We start from the raw sequence: 16,925 nt of genomic DNA, 5'->3' as shown, positions 1-16,925 counted from the left end.
TCTTCTTTCGTGGAATGATACATTTGAACAAGTAAATGTTTGCCTTGAATACAGTGTAAATGAAGATAAAATGATCAGATTCAATAGACATTGATTCGATGAATGTTCTGTTACACTTTTGAAATATATACGAAAATACAGATTCCTAACTTTAGCTCTCATACATTGAAAAAAATAAAACAGCAACCACAAAGGAGATAAACACGCACAAAGAGACTGGGTACGCCACTGGGCTACAGAGGAATAAAAATAGAGTAGGGCTTTTAAGCGCTGATCAGTAAAATAAAGTTAAAAATCCTCCAGTATGGAGTATCAGACGTTTTTTGCAAAATGCACCACTGAATAGATAAGTGAAATTAAAAAGGAGAAATACAAAAACAATTTTTGAGCTTAACAACCTGGTTTTAATCTTTTTTTTGGTTTTTACATGCTGTCATTTTCAGAGAAAAATAACCTATCTCTCCAGTTTTGGATTCGGGAAATTGTAACGAATACAATGCAATACTTGTTAAACCCGTCATTGCAATTGTATCAATTTAGCACGAACTTGACATCGCGAAGGCTTCGCAGAGTCTTTTTACGGAAATTTCGGTGCAAAAGCTTTGTACAGCCAGCTTAGTGATATAGATTTTGCGAAGTCGACTTTGCCCAATAAATGACAGATTAAAAGCGAATTGTATTGAACAAGTTAGTTGTTGATACATTTTTAACCTTCAAATGTGAAATGCAATCCTATATTCCGTACCGGGTCAAAGATTGTTTGACCGAAAAAACACCTAGTAATTTGTTTAAATACTGGACAGCTATGTGATTTACACATAAATTGTAATTGTTTAAATAAATGCAATTCCATTGTTGCAGTAACTGTTGGTGTTTTACAATTTACAGAGAAAACCCCTAATGAGCGTATGATTGTCCCTACTGTCCTACCTAACTATCCCACTTTAAACAGCACGAGTAAAATGGTGTTGCGTTACACTGACGGTTTCATAATGGAACAATAAGAAGGTCTATGTACACAAGCTTACAGTACAAAAGAGACATGTACATACCAAGTTCGACTCATGCGTGTAACACTCGAACAAACTTCCCAAATCGTAGATGCACAAAGCATTGAGAGCGCAATTTTGAAAAATAAGACTCACTGTGTAAGGGATTGGTTTTCCCACAAAAAACAAACACTGACGGGTAAGAATATAAATAACTAAGCTGTTATTTGAAGATCACCGTAAGCTGGTTCTACTCGTACCAATAAATGAACACTTGCACAGACACTTCCAATCGTCGGCGCACAATGCACTCAGCCCAATGTTGAAACATGATGCATTGTGTGAGGTCGAGTTGGTTTTCTGAAAAACGAAATCACCGATTGATAGAACAGAAATCAACCAGCTGTTCTGAGCAGATCACTTCAAGCTGGTAAACACTTACATCAAATAACTTGTCGACAAGTCTGAATATTGAACTGTTTTTTGTCCCGATGAGTTCTATTACAAACCTTTTTTTTTAAACACACCTGGATAACTGCACGAAAGGCCAGATCTGCAGGTACAATAACTCATGATAAGTTTAATCTTTGCGACTACTTACAACGAGATGTTTGCGATAGCCTCACATTTTGTTGTGTTGAATTAATAGGGGGTGGAGGGGCAGGTGGCATTCGACCAATCTGCCGTATGTTCGACTCGATATAAGAATGCCGTGTATACCCAATCCGGTACAGGGTTGTATTTTCTCCTCTAAATCCTGACTGCTCTTTTTCTTTTAATCGCTTCGCTGTTAAGATTGGAGTCCACGCCTTGTAAATCAAACATTAACAAACAAAATAAGGCCCAACGTGCTTATTTCCAAGATAATGACAGAACCTTGTATATGGGGTATCAGGCTATTTCACAAAAACACTACTGAAGAAATTATTAAGGTTCTACTGTGGAAGTGTAAACACATTAACAATCAATCGATCACACCTTATGAAGACTGACAGAAGAACAAAATAAAACACAAAACACAGTAACATAACATTGTAAACTAGAGGAAAAAACAACAGCAAACTTATTAACACATTTCACCACTAAATATCACGCATGAATTACCTATTAACATTACATTTAACGTTTAAAAGTGATAAGAAATGTTTACAATGTTGCTACATCCAAGATAAGATATCCATTTAACCACAATAAACAAATGAAAACCCCTTGACACGATAAATTGTGAAGTGTTGCACTTCTATACAACTCCTTCCCCTGGCCAATTTTGACAAGAGACATGGTTTTAGTCCACCCCTACGAAAAAGTAAATACAAGCTACATGCCTTTTGTAAAATATGGTTTCTGTGAAAGTTCAAGGGTTACTACATAGGGAAATAAAAAGAAAAGCAATGCGTTAAGCGTTTATTCATATGATAATGTAAGAAAGGCGAATAAGAACAAGAACCACCACAAATAAATGTGTAAAAATGACCCAAAAAACCAATGATTTTGGAGCATAAATACCCGAGTTCAATCATTTCTTCACAAATTAATACTGCCTATCTTATTTCTTATTGACACGGCAATAGACGAATTCTAAAAATTACTCCATCGGGTTAGTATGTATTGTGGAAGAGTGACCTTTTCTTGCAAAACCTCTGCCAAACATCGGAGGGATCAATCAATCACTAGCTAGGGGAACGTCAGAAACACGTGATCCTGTCCACGTGTTTTAGACACACTCCTCACTACTGATTGGCCCCTCCAATGTTTGGCAGAGGTGTTACAAAAAAATCACTCTTTCGCAACACATACAAACCCGATGGAGTTATTTTTGAAATTCGTCTATTGGGCGAGTGACCTATCTTAATTTTACCTCCTGTTCTCAGGCGGGGACTCCAGCTTTAAGTTCCCGTTTAAGTGTCTGGTTTGGACTTGAGCGCATAATCTTTGTCGTCTCCTTTGGAATTAGTCTCTGGCTGGTGTTGGACTGTTTCTGACTGTGATTTTTCTCCGCTTGCCTGCGGTTGTCCTTCTACTGCTCCATCCCCGGGTCCATCTCTCTGTGAATCAACTTCAGGCTTCCCTGGGGTCTGTGTCCCTGGTATTGCATCGCCTTGGTCGTTGCTTTGTGGTTCAGTTGTAGGCTGCTGCGTGGTGCGTTTCAACACCTTGCGCTGGCTTGTAGGTGTTTCACCACCTTGATCGTTGCATGGTGTACCAGTTCCTCGTTGCTGTCTTGTCCGGCTCCCTGGTGTCCTATCACCTTCTTCGTCGTTTTGTGATTCAGGTCTAGGACGTTTCGATGCAGGCTCTGCGTCCTCAACTGCAGTGGCTTGTTCAGCCGAGCGCTTTTCCTTTTTTAATAACTTATTGAACTGCTGCCATGTCTCCTGTTCTTTAATTAGTTTACGATCGTGGTTTCGTTTTTGCTTCCCTCGATCTTTCCTGGGAGTTGTCTTCTCAGGGGTTTGCTCTCTGTCTCCCCCTTCGGCCATTGCCAGACGTAGCCTTGTGTTTCTATATGTTACTCCTCTTCTATTGATTTTGTTTCGTTGACCTAAGTGTCGTGTTCCACTCTTGAGCGTTTCCTCGGTTGCAATTGTGCTTGTTCTGGCGTTCTATCAAGGGTGCATCTAAACCCTGCTGTGACGTTTGTTTTAGCTGTCAGCAGATGCTCTGTTTCTTCCTGTAAATATGATACTCACATTAGGAGAAATATAATTGTATGGAATTAAGCCTTTAAATTTGTGGGAATTGAACATACGTCATGACAGAATGTTAATAAAAAAAACACACACACACACAAAACACGATGACGGAATATGTTTATGTGAAAATAATGCTTGCGAGAAAACGTACATACATACGAACGCTTTCAAAGAAAAAAAGAAGGAAAGAAAGAAAGAGAAAAATAAAGAAAGAATTAAACAAAAAGCAAACGGAGGAACAGTTAAATATACCAAGAAAACAAACAAATGAACAAACAAACATACAACTAAACAAAAGGTCATTGAAACTCTCAGTAATTTTGCTTCAAAAGATTTGATAGCAAACTTGGCATGAAAGTAAACAATCACACCAGTCCTTATTAAAAACAACCCAACCCCAAACATGATTTTTACTGGTTAAATTACCTCTCTTTCGATCAGTTGAATCTGCAAGTCATGCGAAGTTTGCTCTCATTCGTTAGAAGTAGGTGTGAACAGCATACCTACGACCTCCTCAGTCACACCTAACTATACACGCTTAGCTGACGTCAGTCGATCACGTTGGCCAATTGAAAATGGTGAGAGCTAAGTAAGCTAAATCCGTCATTGACTTCATGTTTCCTAGAAAAGCTCGCTTATCCAGATATCTACTCATAGGTTACCAATTATGTTTGCAAAACCGTAACAGCTAAGATCTCGTGACATGGAAAGTAACCAATTCGGCACGAACAGTTTTGAACACAGAGCGAGTTACGTTCCTTTGGTTTTAAACTGTTTGAAACATGGCAATCTGTAAACAAAAGTTAATGAGGATGCTATATGATATTCTTTATTTTCCGAGTGTAATAGAATAAGCATTCTAATTCAGTTTTGCATCCAGCCCTTGCCCCAAACATAAAGACTCTTAATATAAAGAGGGCGGTCGAGTCAACGAGAGTATTTCTCCGCTTCTTTTGAACGTCCCAATGCCAGGGATATCAAACACGGTGCGCAGTCTTCATGCCTCACGTTGGGAAACACCCGTCCATCAACCGATTTCATCCCCAATGTAAATAAATGTTGAACTACATTAACACAGATTTCCTTGTTTAATGGTATATATCTCGATCATGTGAGTCCCTCTAATACTTGAATGTTTCCCTTTATTTAACCAAAAAAGTGTGCAATTTAGTGCTCTAGCTGTAATTCTCTAAAAATCGATTTAAGACAATCAGACCACTGCGATTTGTATGAATGAAATGTTTTTTTGCGGCTTGGGTGCTACCTATACTTCTTCCTAATGACTACCAACAAACAGCGGAGTGGCCCTCCTCGGCAGGGCACAGCAATGCAGCTATATCACTTTATTTTTTAAATTTTAAAACAGTACATTCCTTAAAGCACATTTCAAACGAGTAAACCACCAATGCCCACTACGTTTCACGTGGTTACCTGGTTACCCAGTGGTACGTAACGTTTGATAGAGGGACGGGTTTGCTGTGAAATTTAGAATTTATATTTAGAACATTTAATTTTGATCATAAATTTATATTTTTAATTTTCAGAGCTTGTTTTTAATCCAAATATAACATATTTATATGTTTTTGGAATCAACAAATGATGAAGAATAAGATGAACGTAAATTTGGATCGTTATATCAGAATTGTTTTTTTACAATTTTCAGATTTTTAATGACCAAAGTCATTAACTAATTTTTAAGCCACCAAGCCGAAATGCAATACCGAATTCCGGCCTTCGTCGAAGATTGCTTGGCCAAAATTTCAATCAATTTGATTGAAAAATGAGGGTGTGACAGTGCCGCCTCAACTTTTACAAAAAGCCGGATATGACGTCATCAAAGACATTTATCAAAAAAAAGAAAAAAAGTCCGGGGATATCATTCCCAGGAACTCTCATGTCAAATTTCATAAAGATCGGTCCAGTAGTTTAGTCTGAATCGCTCTACACACACACACACCACAGACAGACAGACAGACAGACACACACACACACACACACACACACATGCACACACACACACACACACACACACACACACACACACACACACACACACATACACCACGACCCTCGTCTCGATTCCCCCTCTATGTTAAAACATTTAGTCAAAACTTGACTAAATGTAAAAAACACGCCTTCAGTGTACAAACCAAGACATGTCAGTAAAAGCCAGGTTATTTCTCCAAATGTGAATACAGTTTTTGGGCACTTTCAACGGTTAATTTCGGCCTCAGACAAGTCGACGCTAAGAGTAATAGAAGAAAATTAGACGTAAACTAGGAAAAATGTAATCCAATTTCAGAAAGAACACTATCATTATAACAAATTACTTGTTAAAACCTAAGGTAATTATGTTAGCTTCAGTTCTGGCACTCTTGTTGCTAGCATGCACTCGGATGTTTTGTTTCATTAATGAAATAATACAAGTAGGCAGAAACCGAATTTCAACCTGTGTGTTGTATCAGTAAAACTGAAATTTGAAAAATCGCCACGTTAGAATCGAGTTTATTTTGACATTTTCTACTTTAAAAATGATTGTTCTCAGTAATTAGACACATCTTATTCTGTGCATATTTTTGTCGGGGTAGACCGTTAAATGAGGCTGATAATTGCAGTGCTATGAGTAACTTCGGATACTTTGCTCGGAGTATAATTGTACTTGAGTTGTTGTATTTTAGATTCAGATGTATAGAGAATACTACATGGCTTGCTGTGTCGCACCAGATTTACAAGAGTTGTTTTTTTAAATATTGAACTGCGAGCGAAAGCGAGCTGTTCACTATTTGAAAAAGCAACGAGTGTAAATCTGGTACGACACAGCAAGCCATGTAGTATTCTGTTTATCCTACATACTGTACTTACGTGTATTTTACTGAAAATGTCCTGCATTCGAGGCAGCTAAATTGAAGACGCTTGTTTTGGAACCTCGATCTCTTCTAAAGCCTCGTGCAATCTATTACGTCAAAGCAAAGAAACGTCACTCTGAAAGTGTGGCGTGACGTGTTAGTTCTAAAGATTCATCGAGGGTAATTAGCGAGCGCAATTTGTGTTTCTAAGTTTGTCTCGGTGACTTTGGCACCATAAGCAGTGGAAAAACAGGTCCCTGCCAGACTTGCTTGACATGACCTCATTTACATGATATACACACCTGTGATTTGAACGATTATTATCTCACGGGTGTCTCTCTCACGTATGTAGGATAAACATAATTACGTGCTGTTGCATACGTAGATTCGCTTTGAAAGCACAACGACAGAATAGGTCATGTATGAATAAAGAGGGTCACAAGGGAACCCGATGGCTTGGGGTTGAATAAACCACGAGAATATGCGTGTGGTTTTTGCATGCTAAATAGTCATTTAAGTGATCTGTAAGTGTCATTTAAAGTTGTTGAATGCTATTGCAAGTGTGTTCTATCAAAGAAGTAATGATGTTTTAGCGACAATATGCCATCGATCGCTCTGTCAACCTCCTGTGAGGTGGGATGGGCCTTTAAAGCTGAACTTGGATTCACGAAATAAATAAAACGAGTTTTCTCTGCTAGTGAAAAGCACGGTAAAGCGAGCAAAAACAAAATCATAAACGCTGAAGCGTGATTTAACCATTCAGTCAATTTGAATGCACTGACATGCGCCCGGTTATCTGTCCATGTCTCTGTTACTTGAAGCGAATGCTCACATTATTTTCATCTGGTGAAGGGAAAGGGATGACACAATCTGTGCTGGAAGTTCGGACAGGTGTTTCTATCTCTGTGTACTGCACGTTAGAGTGTCGTGGACGACGCACGCTGTCCCTGACCTTGGTTTTGATGCTTTTGTTGTCACACTTTTCATCACCTGTGGCACCATTGTGACCTGTTCTCTTGGCTCTGCTGGCTCGGTCACACTATTCATAATGTTGTTTTCACACCGTCTTTTGCATGAATATGTACTGGCTTCTCTAACTGAGTGTTTGTCGTCCGTGCAGGGTATGTTTTCAGTGACAGGGACACAGCTTGAGAAAGAAAGAGAGAGAGGGAGAGAGAGAGAGAGAGAGAGAGAGAGAGAGAGAGAGAGAGAGAGAGAGAGAGAGAGAGAGAGAGAGATAGAGAGAGGGAGAGAAAGAAAGAAAGAGAGAGAGAGAGCGAGAGAGAGAGAGAGAGAGAGAGAGAGAGAGAGAGAGAGAGAGAGAGAGAGAGAGAGAGAGAGAGAGAGAGAGAGAGAGAGAGAGAGAGAGATGGAGAGAATTGAATTGAATTGAACTTTATTTAAAGTCTGACATATAGTCTTATTTAATTAGTTTAATTACTTCCAGGGCTTTTCCCATCGTTGCGGGGATGTATAAATTAAGCTTCCTGCAAAGTTTTAGGTTTGAAGTCCTTACCAATTACGAGAAATAATTAATTCTTTATTGCATTGTTTAGCAACAGTTCTCCAGGACTTGGGCTATTTTTAGACCGTTGACGTCACTTTGTGACGTTTCGTAAAGCAAAGATGGCGTCGGAGACAGTCAAAGCGCAGTTGCGTACAATGGCAAAAAAGATAGAAGTAAACCCGTCTAAAGTTGTCAAGGCCACTAAATCTGCTGAGAAGAGAAAGTGGACTCCTTGCTTCATCACCACGCAGTACCAGCGCTGGGTCGCGCTGAAAGAAAGATTGTTTTTGTCAGAGGCCCATCGCTTCAAATTGAGAACCAAGTACAAAGGGGATACTGAACTCGCCAAAGTTTTGCTGGACACGTGAGTACATAGGCCTATTAGAAAATTAGATGTACTTGTAGCTTGTCAGCTGAAGCCTGTGGCCTTATTCTTGCGAATATGTGCTGTGAGAGATCGTATATTTCCGCCTGCGCAATTTCCAGAAAACATCCACTTTCACTTTGAGACTGTTCTGTTTACATTCGAAACTATCAACACCACTTTGCAAAACTGAAATAATTTTTTCTGTGTTCGAAAGCTACAGCCAATCGTTATTATATTCCCTTAGGTACAGTTTTATAACATTATTGGCACATGTAAACAATATGAATTAATTAATGAACGCTACGAATATGGCAGCCTTTAACAAGGATTAAGATTTAAGGCTACAATCTGTCCTTGGGACGCATGGACACACAATGATAAACAAAAAATTTTAAAAAAGTTCACAACAAAAGGAGGTCGTAAAACCTAAACTCTTGATGATAAAGATGACGATGATGATGATAATGATGATGATGCTGATGATGCTGATGATGCTGATGCTGATGCTGATGATGATGATGAAGATGATGAAGATAAGGCATGAAGAGCATACACATGTGGTTATTCATAAAATCAAATGCATACTATGCAGGTAATTATGCATACAATGGAGCATGTAGCAATAGTACAACAAAACTATGTTCAGATTATAAAATGCACAGCATATTTTTGACATAATACTAAGTGTGGTAAATCGAAACACGTTAAACTACTCAGACATGAAGTGTTTTTTAACACATTTTTTAAAACTTGTTAATGACTTTAAGTGCTTGATTGACGATGGAAGTGAATTCCAGACTGATGTACCCGAAAAAGCAAGACTGGTCTTATAAAGGTCAGTTCGTGGAATCGGTGGGATCAAGTTGACAGACCCATATCTGTGGGTAGCTTTTTTAAATAATGATGTAATGTAAATCGGCACTTTACCGTAATACAATTTATGCATGAAAATGACCCTGTTTAACTTAAGATGCTTCTCCAGTGGAAGAAAGTTAAGCATTTTTAACTTCCTATCTGTTGAGAAATTATCCTTTACAATGAGTTTAGCTGACCGACGATAGAGAGAGTCTAACTTGTTCAAGTGGAGAAAGGGAGCGAGAGAGAGAGAGAGAGAGAGAGAGAGAGAGAGAGAGAGAGAGAGAGAGAGAGAGAAAAAGAGAGAAAGAGAGAGAGAGACTGAGAGAGACTGAGAGAGAGACACACACACACACACACACACACACACACACACACACATACATACATACACACATACACAACACACACACACACACACACACACACACACACACACACACACGAACACACAAAATGAGAGTGAAAAAGAGAGAGAGAGAGAGATCGAATCAAATCAAATCAAATTATATTTTCCGAGGGTTGTTGCATTTAAGCAATATAAACGAGCTTCTTTTCAACCAACCCTCTCCCAGAGACAGAGAGACAGAGAGAGAGAGAAAGAGAGAGAGAGACACATAGAGAGACAGACAGACAGACAGACAGACAGACAGAGACAGAGAGACAGAGAGAGACAGAGACAGAGGTAGACAGACAGAGAGAAGCAGACATAGAGAGAGGCGGACAGACAAGCAGAAAGAGAGACAGACAGACAGACATAAACAGAGAGACAGAGACAGAGAGAGAGACTCAGAGAGAGACAGAGATCGGCGAATCTGTCATATTCATATACTTAAACACGTGAGCCTCAAGGACTAGGTATCGTAGCTTCACCCTTTGAGGTATACATTCGAAAAACATGTACACTCGGATACAGGTAGTACGATTTCATCTGTGAAACCAACTGTGGTGTCTGGCGTTGTCGTGTCTCGCAAAGATTACTCTAACCCAGCCGCCCCGCCCGGAAGTATGTAATGATTTCACAAGCACACACAAACAACATGGCTGAACGTTGGACGTTCTATCAAAACACCGAACAGGTGAGATGTTTAATACCTCTTGAACTGAACATTTGACATTTATCAGGGGAGCTTATCGCATAAGAATCCGACATTCTCGGTCATTTCGTGGGGTCTTGGCAGAGAAAACCAAACACTTAGCATCGCGTTTCAGATTATCAAAAATCATTGCAAATTGAAATTAAAACGACCAGTCACGTTAATCTGATTGACATCGGCCGACTTCATAAACGCTACATTGAAAGGTTCTACAATTTCGTACTCAGGGGCCTTCCTTCACTCCGTATTTTTAGGAAATAATTCTGAACATGCCGCCGATCGAACACAGAAAACAACAATATCAGGAGGTCTTGCTGTTTGAAGCTACAATTTACAAAATGCCTTCAATGTTTTTATTTTTTAATTAAAAAAAATTGTATTTATTTATCTATGCGCATCACTCCAAAGTAGCTCAGAGACAGTGGTGTAACACAGCTGTGCTTATACTATCAAGAAACGAACAACTCAAACTCTTTAATATTATGTCAAACTACCACGCAGTGCTAAACCTCGTGTCTCAAGTCAATCCCTGCGTTTGGAATGCATTTTCGAAAGGGCATAAAAGTCAGACCATTTAACAGACACACTTGACACTTTGTGAACTTATCATCCCATATCTCAAACCAATGTAAACCGAATATGAAGTTTTTCGCGAAACAAATCAAGGAGTAATTAGCTTTTTAGTGAGTGACAATTTGTGGGGGCCCCACTGTACTTCGTTTCTTGTCCTCGATTCTTTGACATCTACGAAGATGGCCACAGAGAGCTACACCTTTAAAATGCAAACAGGTCAAGAGCCATGTTCGATGTCAGCACAGACGTTGCCGTTCAAAGAGTAGCATCATGGGTGACTAAGGTGGTGTGGTTGCCATTGTCAATACTGCTGTCATTCTCACCCCTGCCCTGGTCGACGTCCTCTCCATGCTGACCTTCAACTATCGCAGCGTCCTTGACCCCCAGCACTGTCTGCAGCGTCTCCCTGTCTACCACTCTGGAGCTGACGCATATCCTGACCAGCTCGTGCACGCTGGCCGGCTGCCATGTGGCGATCTCCGTCCTCAGCCTGCCTAGCGTCTTCTTCGTTCTCTTCTCCATCCTCCGCGCCCTCCGCTTCCGCAGGACACTGTTCAGCGTGTAGAGGAACGGGTTGAGCGCCGAGTTGAGCGGCAGCACGAAGATGGCGGCCCACACGTTGACCACGCCAGGGACGGGAGAGCCCCGGGCAGCCAGCAACCCCAGCAGACCGATGGGGAACCAGCAGCAGAAGTCGGTCAGCACCACGACCAGAAGGCGCCGCGCTAGAGCCATGTCTCGTTCCCGCATCTGATTTCCCGCTGCCTTGCTGGAGTTACGCACTGCGCTGTAGATGACGACCTGCCCCACGCCGATGGCGAGGAAGAGGACAAAGTTGAGGACGATGAAGACAGCGAAGGCGTACCTCTGCCCTGAGAACTGCTGCCTAGTGATAGGCAGAGGCACACAGATACCGTTCTGTCCGTAGAACTCTAACCCCGCCAGGAGAGGCACTGCAGCCAGCACACAGCCCAGGACCCATGCACCGCAGCACAAGATGACGGTGACAAAATGACTGAGGTGCAGGTGAGAGTGGAAGGGGAAGCAGATGACCAGCACGCGGTCCAGCGTGATCAGACACACCACGAAGGCCGACACCTCGCTGGACACGAACGACAGAAACCCGGCCACCGTACATGTCACACTGCTCTTCCAGCCGTTCTCCTGAGCTACGTATTCCCCTCTGAACTGAACGTCAGCCACGCCGATCACCATCATATAGATTCCCATCAGGAGATCAGAGAGGCACAGGTTCTTTACCAGGACTACGAACGCGGATGCCGAGTTGTGCGTGGCGAAGACCAGCCTGTAGACCAAGACCCCGATGTTACCGACAATGGCCTGGCAAGAGAGCACCCAGAGAAATGCCCTGAAGAAATCCTGAGCCAAAAGGTCACTGCAGGAAGAGAGCTCATCGAAAGGAGCGTAGCATCTCAACACCATAGGATGAAAATAATGACAGCATAGTTTTGATTCGTCGGTATGCAGTTCTTCGAGGGAGGTCAAACCGAACAGAGATCCCTCTACATACCTCTGCAATGGATTTTTTCTCAGGTCGAGGTGCCTCAGGTTTGACAAGGGACTAAACGCTTTGTCGTCTATTACCTCCAAACCAACGTTAGTCATGAGCAAAGTTCTCAGGTTGCGAAGCTGTCCTATTGCTAATTGTAAAGCAAAGTCACTGCCGATAGTTGTCACAAAAGAATTATCAGACAGGTCCAAAAACTCAAGCGCAGGAAAGTGTCGGAGACTGAGAGAAAACAGACCTGTCAGAAGGTTAAAGCTGAGATCGAGAACTCGAAGCTCAGGCATGTTGAAGAGAGTCACATTGCCAAGCCCGCACGAAGACAAGTTGAGGAAGGCGAGGTACTCCATGTAGTGGAGTTTTTCCAGAGTCACATTAGAAGCGTGGCTCAGGTCCAGGTAGCGCACGTGAAGGTTCTCCAGAGGGTCGATCATCCCGGAACACGTGTAGGCCCAGCCTTCACAACGGCAGCCCTGGTCACGTGGGCAGGTCATATGACAGAACATCTCGTCGTCCTTGTTGGGGCAGTGGTAGATGTTGTCACACAAACGGTCACTGTCGACGCAGTTGCCAGAACCGTGACACCTGTAGTAACCTGGACACGTCACATTGACCATAGTAATGCCTTCATCTTCTCCCCGCGGGCAGTCCTGCTCTCCGTTGTTGAGGAGAAAGGTCGGGATGCAGAGGCCGCCCTGACAGTGGAAGAAACCTTCACCGCAGTCTCCAGTGACGATGGAAGACATTCCAGTCCCGTCTAGGTGCACCCTTCGAGGTGGAGTGGCCGGAGAGACTGATTCTGTGGTTAAGGCATTGCTTGCGCACTGTTTGAAGTAATTTGCATAGTGCATGGGAATACATCCCACGTCCTGACAAAGAACATGATAATGTGTACAAGAATCACAAAACTCTTCATCACTCTCATCAAAACAGTCCGGCATTCCGTCACACCTCTGCAAAACTGGAACCGCCTGGAACTTTCTGCAGATAAAAGATGATGTCTGCAGAGGGGCAAACTGCGGTTTGTGACAGTTGGTTTCATCGCTGCGATCTTGGCAGTCGTCTTTTCCATCACAAAACAGCGAGTAGTGCACGGCGGGCCCAAAACGACACTGAAACAAGGGCAGATGGAGAGGGGACCAACCAGAGTCGTCGTCATCATCTTCCTCCCTCCACTGACAGCGATGGAACGTCTGCACCAGCGAGCCGTCTGGACATTCCTTGGTCTGGAACTTGGTTGGCGTTTTGGATGCCCTGGGAAAAGAGACTCCGGACAGTGAAAGCTTACCTGTCTCGCGGGTCGGGTTTGGTCTCATGCAGATGAAGCCTTCAGGAGGAGCTTGGTCGGATTTGACTACACCACAAAGCAAAGGCTCTAGAGAGAGCCCCTTCTTCACATTGAGCACAGCACACTCCAGTGCCGTCCCTTTTCTCTGCAGCTCGCTTTGGTCATACGCTATGGGACCGCCCTGCTCTCCCCACTGCCACATGTAGCGGTACAAGTACAACAACCTGAGGTCGATTGGTTTTACTTTTCTGATGCCTACTACGGCGTTGGTAAAGCTGCTTTTGCGGACCATGTTTGCGGCGGCCTGCATTGCTCCAGGTTCTTGCAGTGAAGCCAGCGTTGCGTTGTACTTTGACTGGCAATATTTTTCAGCTCGGAGTGGCACCGTACTTTTCACGAAGGTAGTAGAGATCCCGTATCTTTGTTGTATGAAAAAAGTAGCCTTGAAACAGTAGTTGCCGTGAGGAAACCAGTCCCCGCAACCTTCGTTACGGTAAGTGCAGTTCTTCTCATCTTCACCAAACTCACAATGACGAATTCCGTCACATGAAATAGCTGCTGGGAGATTCGAGATTCCTTTGCAGAAATATTTCATGCGGCTTTCTAGCGTGTCAGTGTCACTCATAACAGGTGTGAAAGCCGGAATGTCTCTCATGGGATGGGACGTGTAGGTGAGGTTCAAGACAGACTCTAGTTTATACGTTGATGATGTTCTTATCAGGAGCAGCAAGGAATTGTGGATGCTCATAACAGGAGCTAAATTGAGATGAAACGATTCAGAGTAACGGTTGATCATGCGTCGAACTCCGTCTGCCAGAGAAATGAGTACCAAAGTATGTTCTGTATGTATTAGCATCGTCTCAAACTGAATAATAATTCCGTAACCTTTTGGGACGTTGATGACACAGCCGTACTCTTGTACACGCTTAGTATTCTTAAAGACTACCGCAACATGTCCTTCCATTGCCTCCGGAAGGTGTTTGCGAGTGTCCCCAGGACATTCCGTTACGTCTTTCGGACTGGAAGAAAATGTTATTCTACTTGCTGTTTGCAGTGCAGATGTTGGGGTTGGCGGAGAACGGGACGAAAAGGTCGCTGGAAATCGGACAACACGCCCTGTTGGCAGTAGAGTCACTGTTGATGAGTTTTGGATGTGTGGTGCTTGTGCCGCTTGTCCAAACACTGGGTGTGTACGTCTATCGGACAAAGCGTCAGTATCGTTACGTGGGTCTTTACGCCTGTTGTTCATGGCATCCTTCTGCGGCCTGGTCAGTGTGTGAATAGTGTATTTGTGCTGTCTGCTGCCAGCCCTTTCTTCATTGGTCGATGCGTCAGTTACTACGCGCGGATTGATGGACCTTTTGATTACATTTTGTTGATTGCTCAATGTCGCGGGACCCCCTTGCTGTTTAGAAAGGGTGACTCTGCGTTGAGTCGTTGTTGTAAACATATCTCTGGACCGACTCGACACTGTGCTTTTGTCCACGACACTGCTGACAGCGTCTTGTGAATATGCCAGCTGAATGAAGGAGAGTGTTAACAGGCTCACAAAACAGGCGAAGGAAAGCATACTGGTGAACACACACTGAAGAAAGATTACTGTTTAAGGACACTGCATCATGCTTGGTGGATGGATTGGTTGGTTGGCTATTGTTTTTATAACGTATCGCCAACTAATATATGGCTATCCAAGTCCGACGCAACTGTGTTTCCTTTCTCTGTTCATACGGCAGTCTCCATATGCTTCAAACTATTTCGCTGTTAAAAGAAGGTTCTAAAAATCTTATGTCTTTTCACATGTGTTACTTCAAACCTTGTTGAAAATCTTGATCTCCTTTCAAAGGTAAAAATCTTGTCCAGAGAACAAGAACAAGAACAAGAATGTATTTTACCATAAAGCATAACAGCCATTGATATTTGGAACGTCCCGGAAAGAATCCTTCAGAGTTTCTGCACTGTAGTGTTCGTCACGAAATTCTTATACATCCACACACTTGATAAGGACATGTTCAATGGTCCATGGTTTAACGCATCCAAAGTAGCAGTATTGCGTGACTTTATCTTTCAAAAGATCTGCATGTATGAGGGATGGAGAAGATACATGGTTACCTTGATTTAGAACAGGCTGCTGGAGGCTAAATATGAAACTAGTGATGGGACACCCTCGCAACGAACGCACGCATATAGGACACACACACACACACACACACACACACACACACACACACACACACACACACACACACACACACACACATGAATATTCAAATATACAGGTTTGTTTGGATGATGTCATAATTGTACGTGCGTGTTCACGCACACACACTTGAACGCACCAAGCTCAGCTTAAAACATTGCATACGCCCCTGCGTGCGTATTGTCGCCGGGTTTTAATGGTAGCACCAAACCGCACTCTGAACAGAATTGAACACATTTTGAGCACGATTATGTGACAAGTTTTGAACACTTCGTGATAGAGTGCATACTTCTACTAGCGAAAGAGGTACACATAATAAACAGATGTTGTTAGAACACCCACCTGTGAACACCTTGTGTTCATTATGTAAACACTGGTAAAAACTATGTGTGCCACTATTGCCAGCAGAGTTATGTACATTACAATGTCACAAAGTGTTCAAAATGTGTTACAGAGCCGTGTTCAAGATGTGTTCAATTTAATGTACAGTGTAAAATTCTGATCAACATGTCACGGGTTCGAATCCTGCAGACACAGATCAACTGTATATATGTGATGACTCAGAGATGGTATCCATGTCCCATCCCCGAGTCACCGTCGTGTCACGTAAAAGACCCGGGTCATTTTGCCAGAAGTGAAGGTTGCTGATGTCAACTGGGTAGCGCGGGGTTTGTTGCTGCGAGCTTTCCATTGGGGCAAAGCGACACCAATTTCCCAGCGGTATCATACAGTATTACATACAAGAAATGTGATAAACCTGTTAAACTCCGTTCTTTCTTTAGTCTGGTTGAGGGACAAGTAAATAAACGATTTTTTTCTTTAAAAATAAATGAAAGCAACTGTTATATAGCGCTCAAGAAGAAAAGTGGTTCAGGACGATTAGTACTCTTTTCGGGTTAAACTTACTTGTTCTCAGCTTTCGCGGTTTGAGCCCTTTGCACGTTAAACTTCACACATTTTGAGAAAAACGTCACACTATTCCCAAAGA

General features: G+C 42.5%; 1 protein-coding gene across 1 annotated transcript; it reads right to left on the bottom strand.

Moving 5' to 3' along the window:
- Window positions 1–10,443: 10,443 nt before the first annotated feature.
- LOC138972253 (G-protein coupled receptor GRL101-like) lies at window positions 10,444–12,519 on the bottom strand. The gene has a single exon (XM_070344972.1). The coding sequence runs from the start codon at window positions 12,368–12,370 to the stop codon at window positions 11,183–11,185; it is 1,188 nt and encodes a 395-aa protein (XP_070201073.1). The 5' UTR covers window positions 12,371–12,519; the 3' UTR covers window positions 10,444–11,182.
- Between the last annotated feature and the right edge of the window lie 4,406 nt (window positions 12,520–16,925).

This window comes from Littorina saxatilis, linkage group LG8 (assembly GCF_037325665.1).
Source record: "Littorina saxatilis isolate snail1 linkage group LG8, US_GU_Lsax_2.0, whole genome shotgun sequence".
Classification (NCBI taxonomy): domain Eukaryota; kingdom Metazoa; phylum Mollusca; class Gastropoda; order Littorinimorpha; family Littorinidae; genus Littorina; species Littorina saxatilis.
The sequence above is the reverse complement of the archived record's forward strand: the minus strand, read 5'-3'. Positions and strand labels throughout refer to the sequence as shown.

What these genes read in the sequence shown, in the direction of transcription:
- LOC138972253 (XM_070344972.1), bottom strand. Translation starts at nt 12,370, where the DNA reads ATGGTGTTGAGATGCTACGCTCCTTTCGATGAGCTCTCTTCCTGCAGT.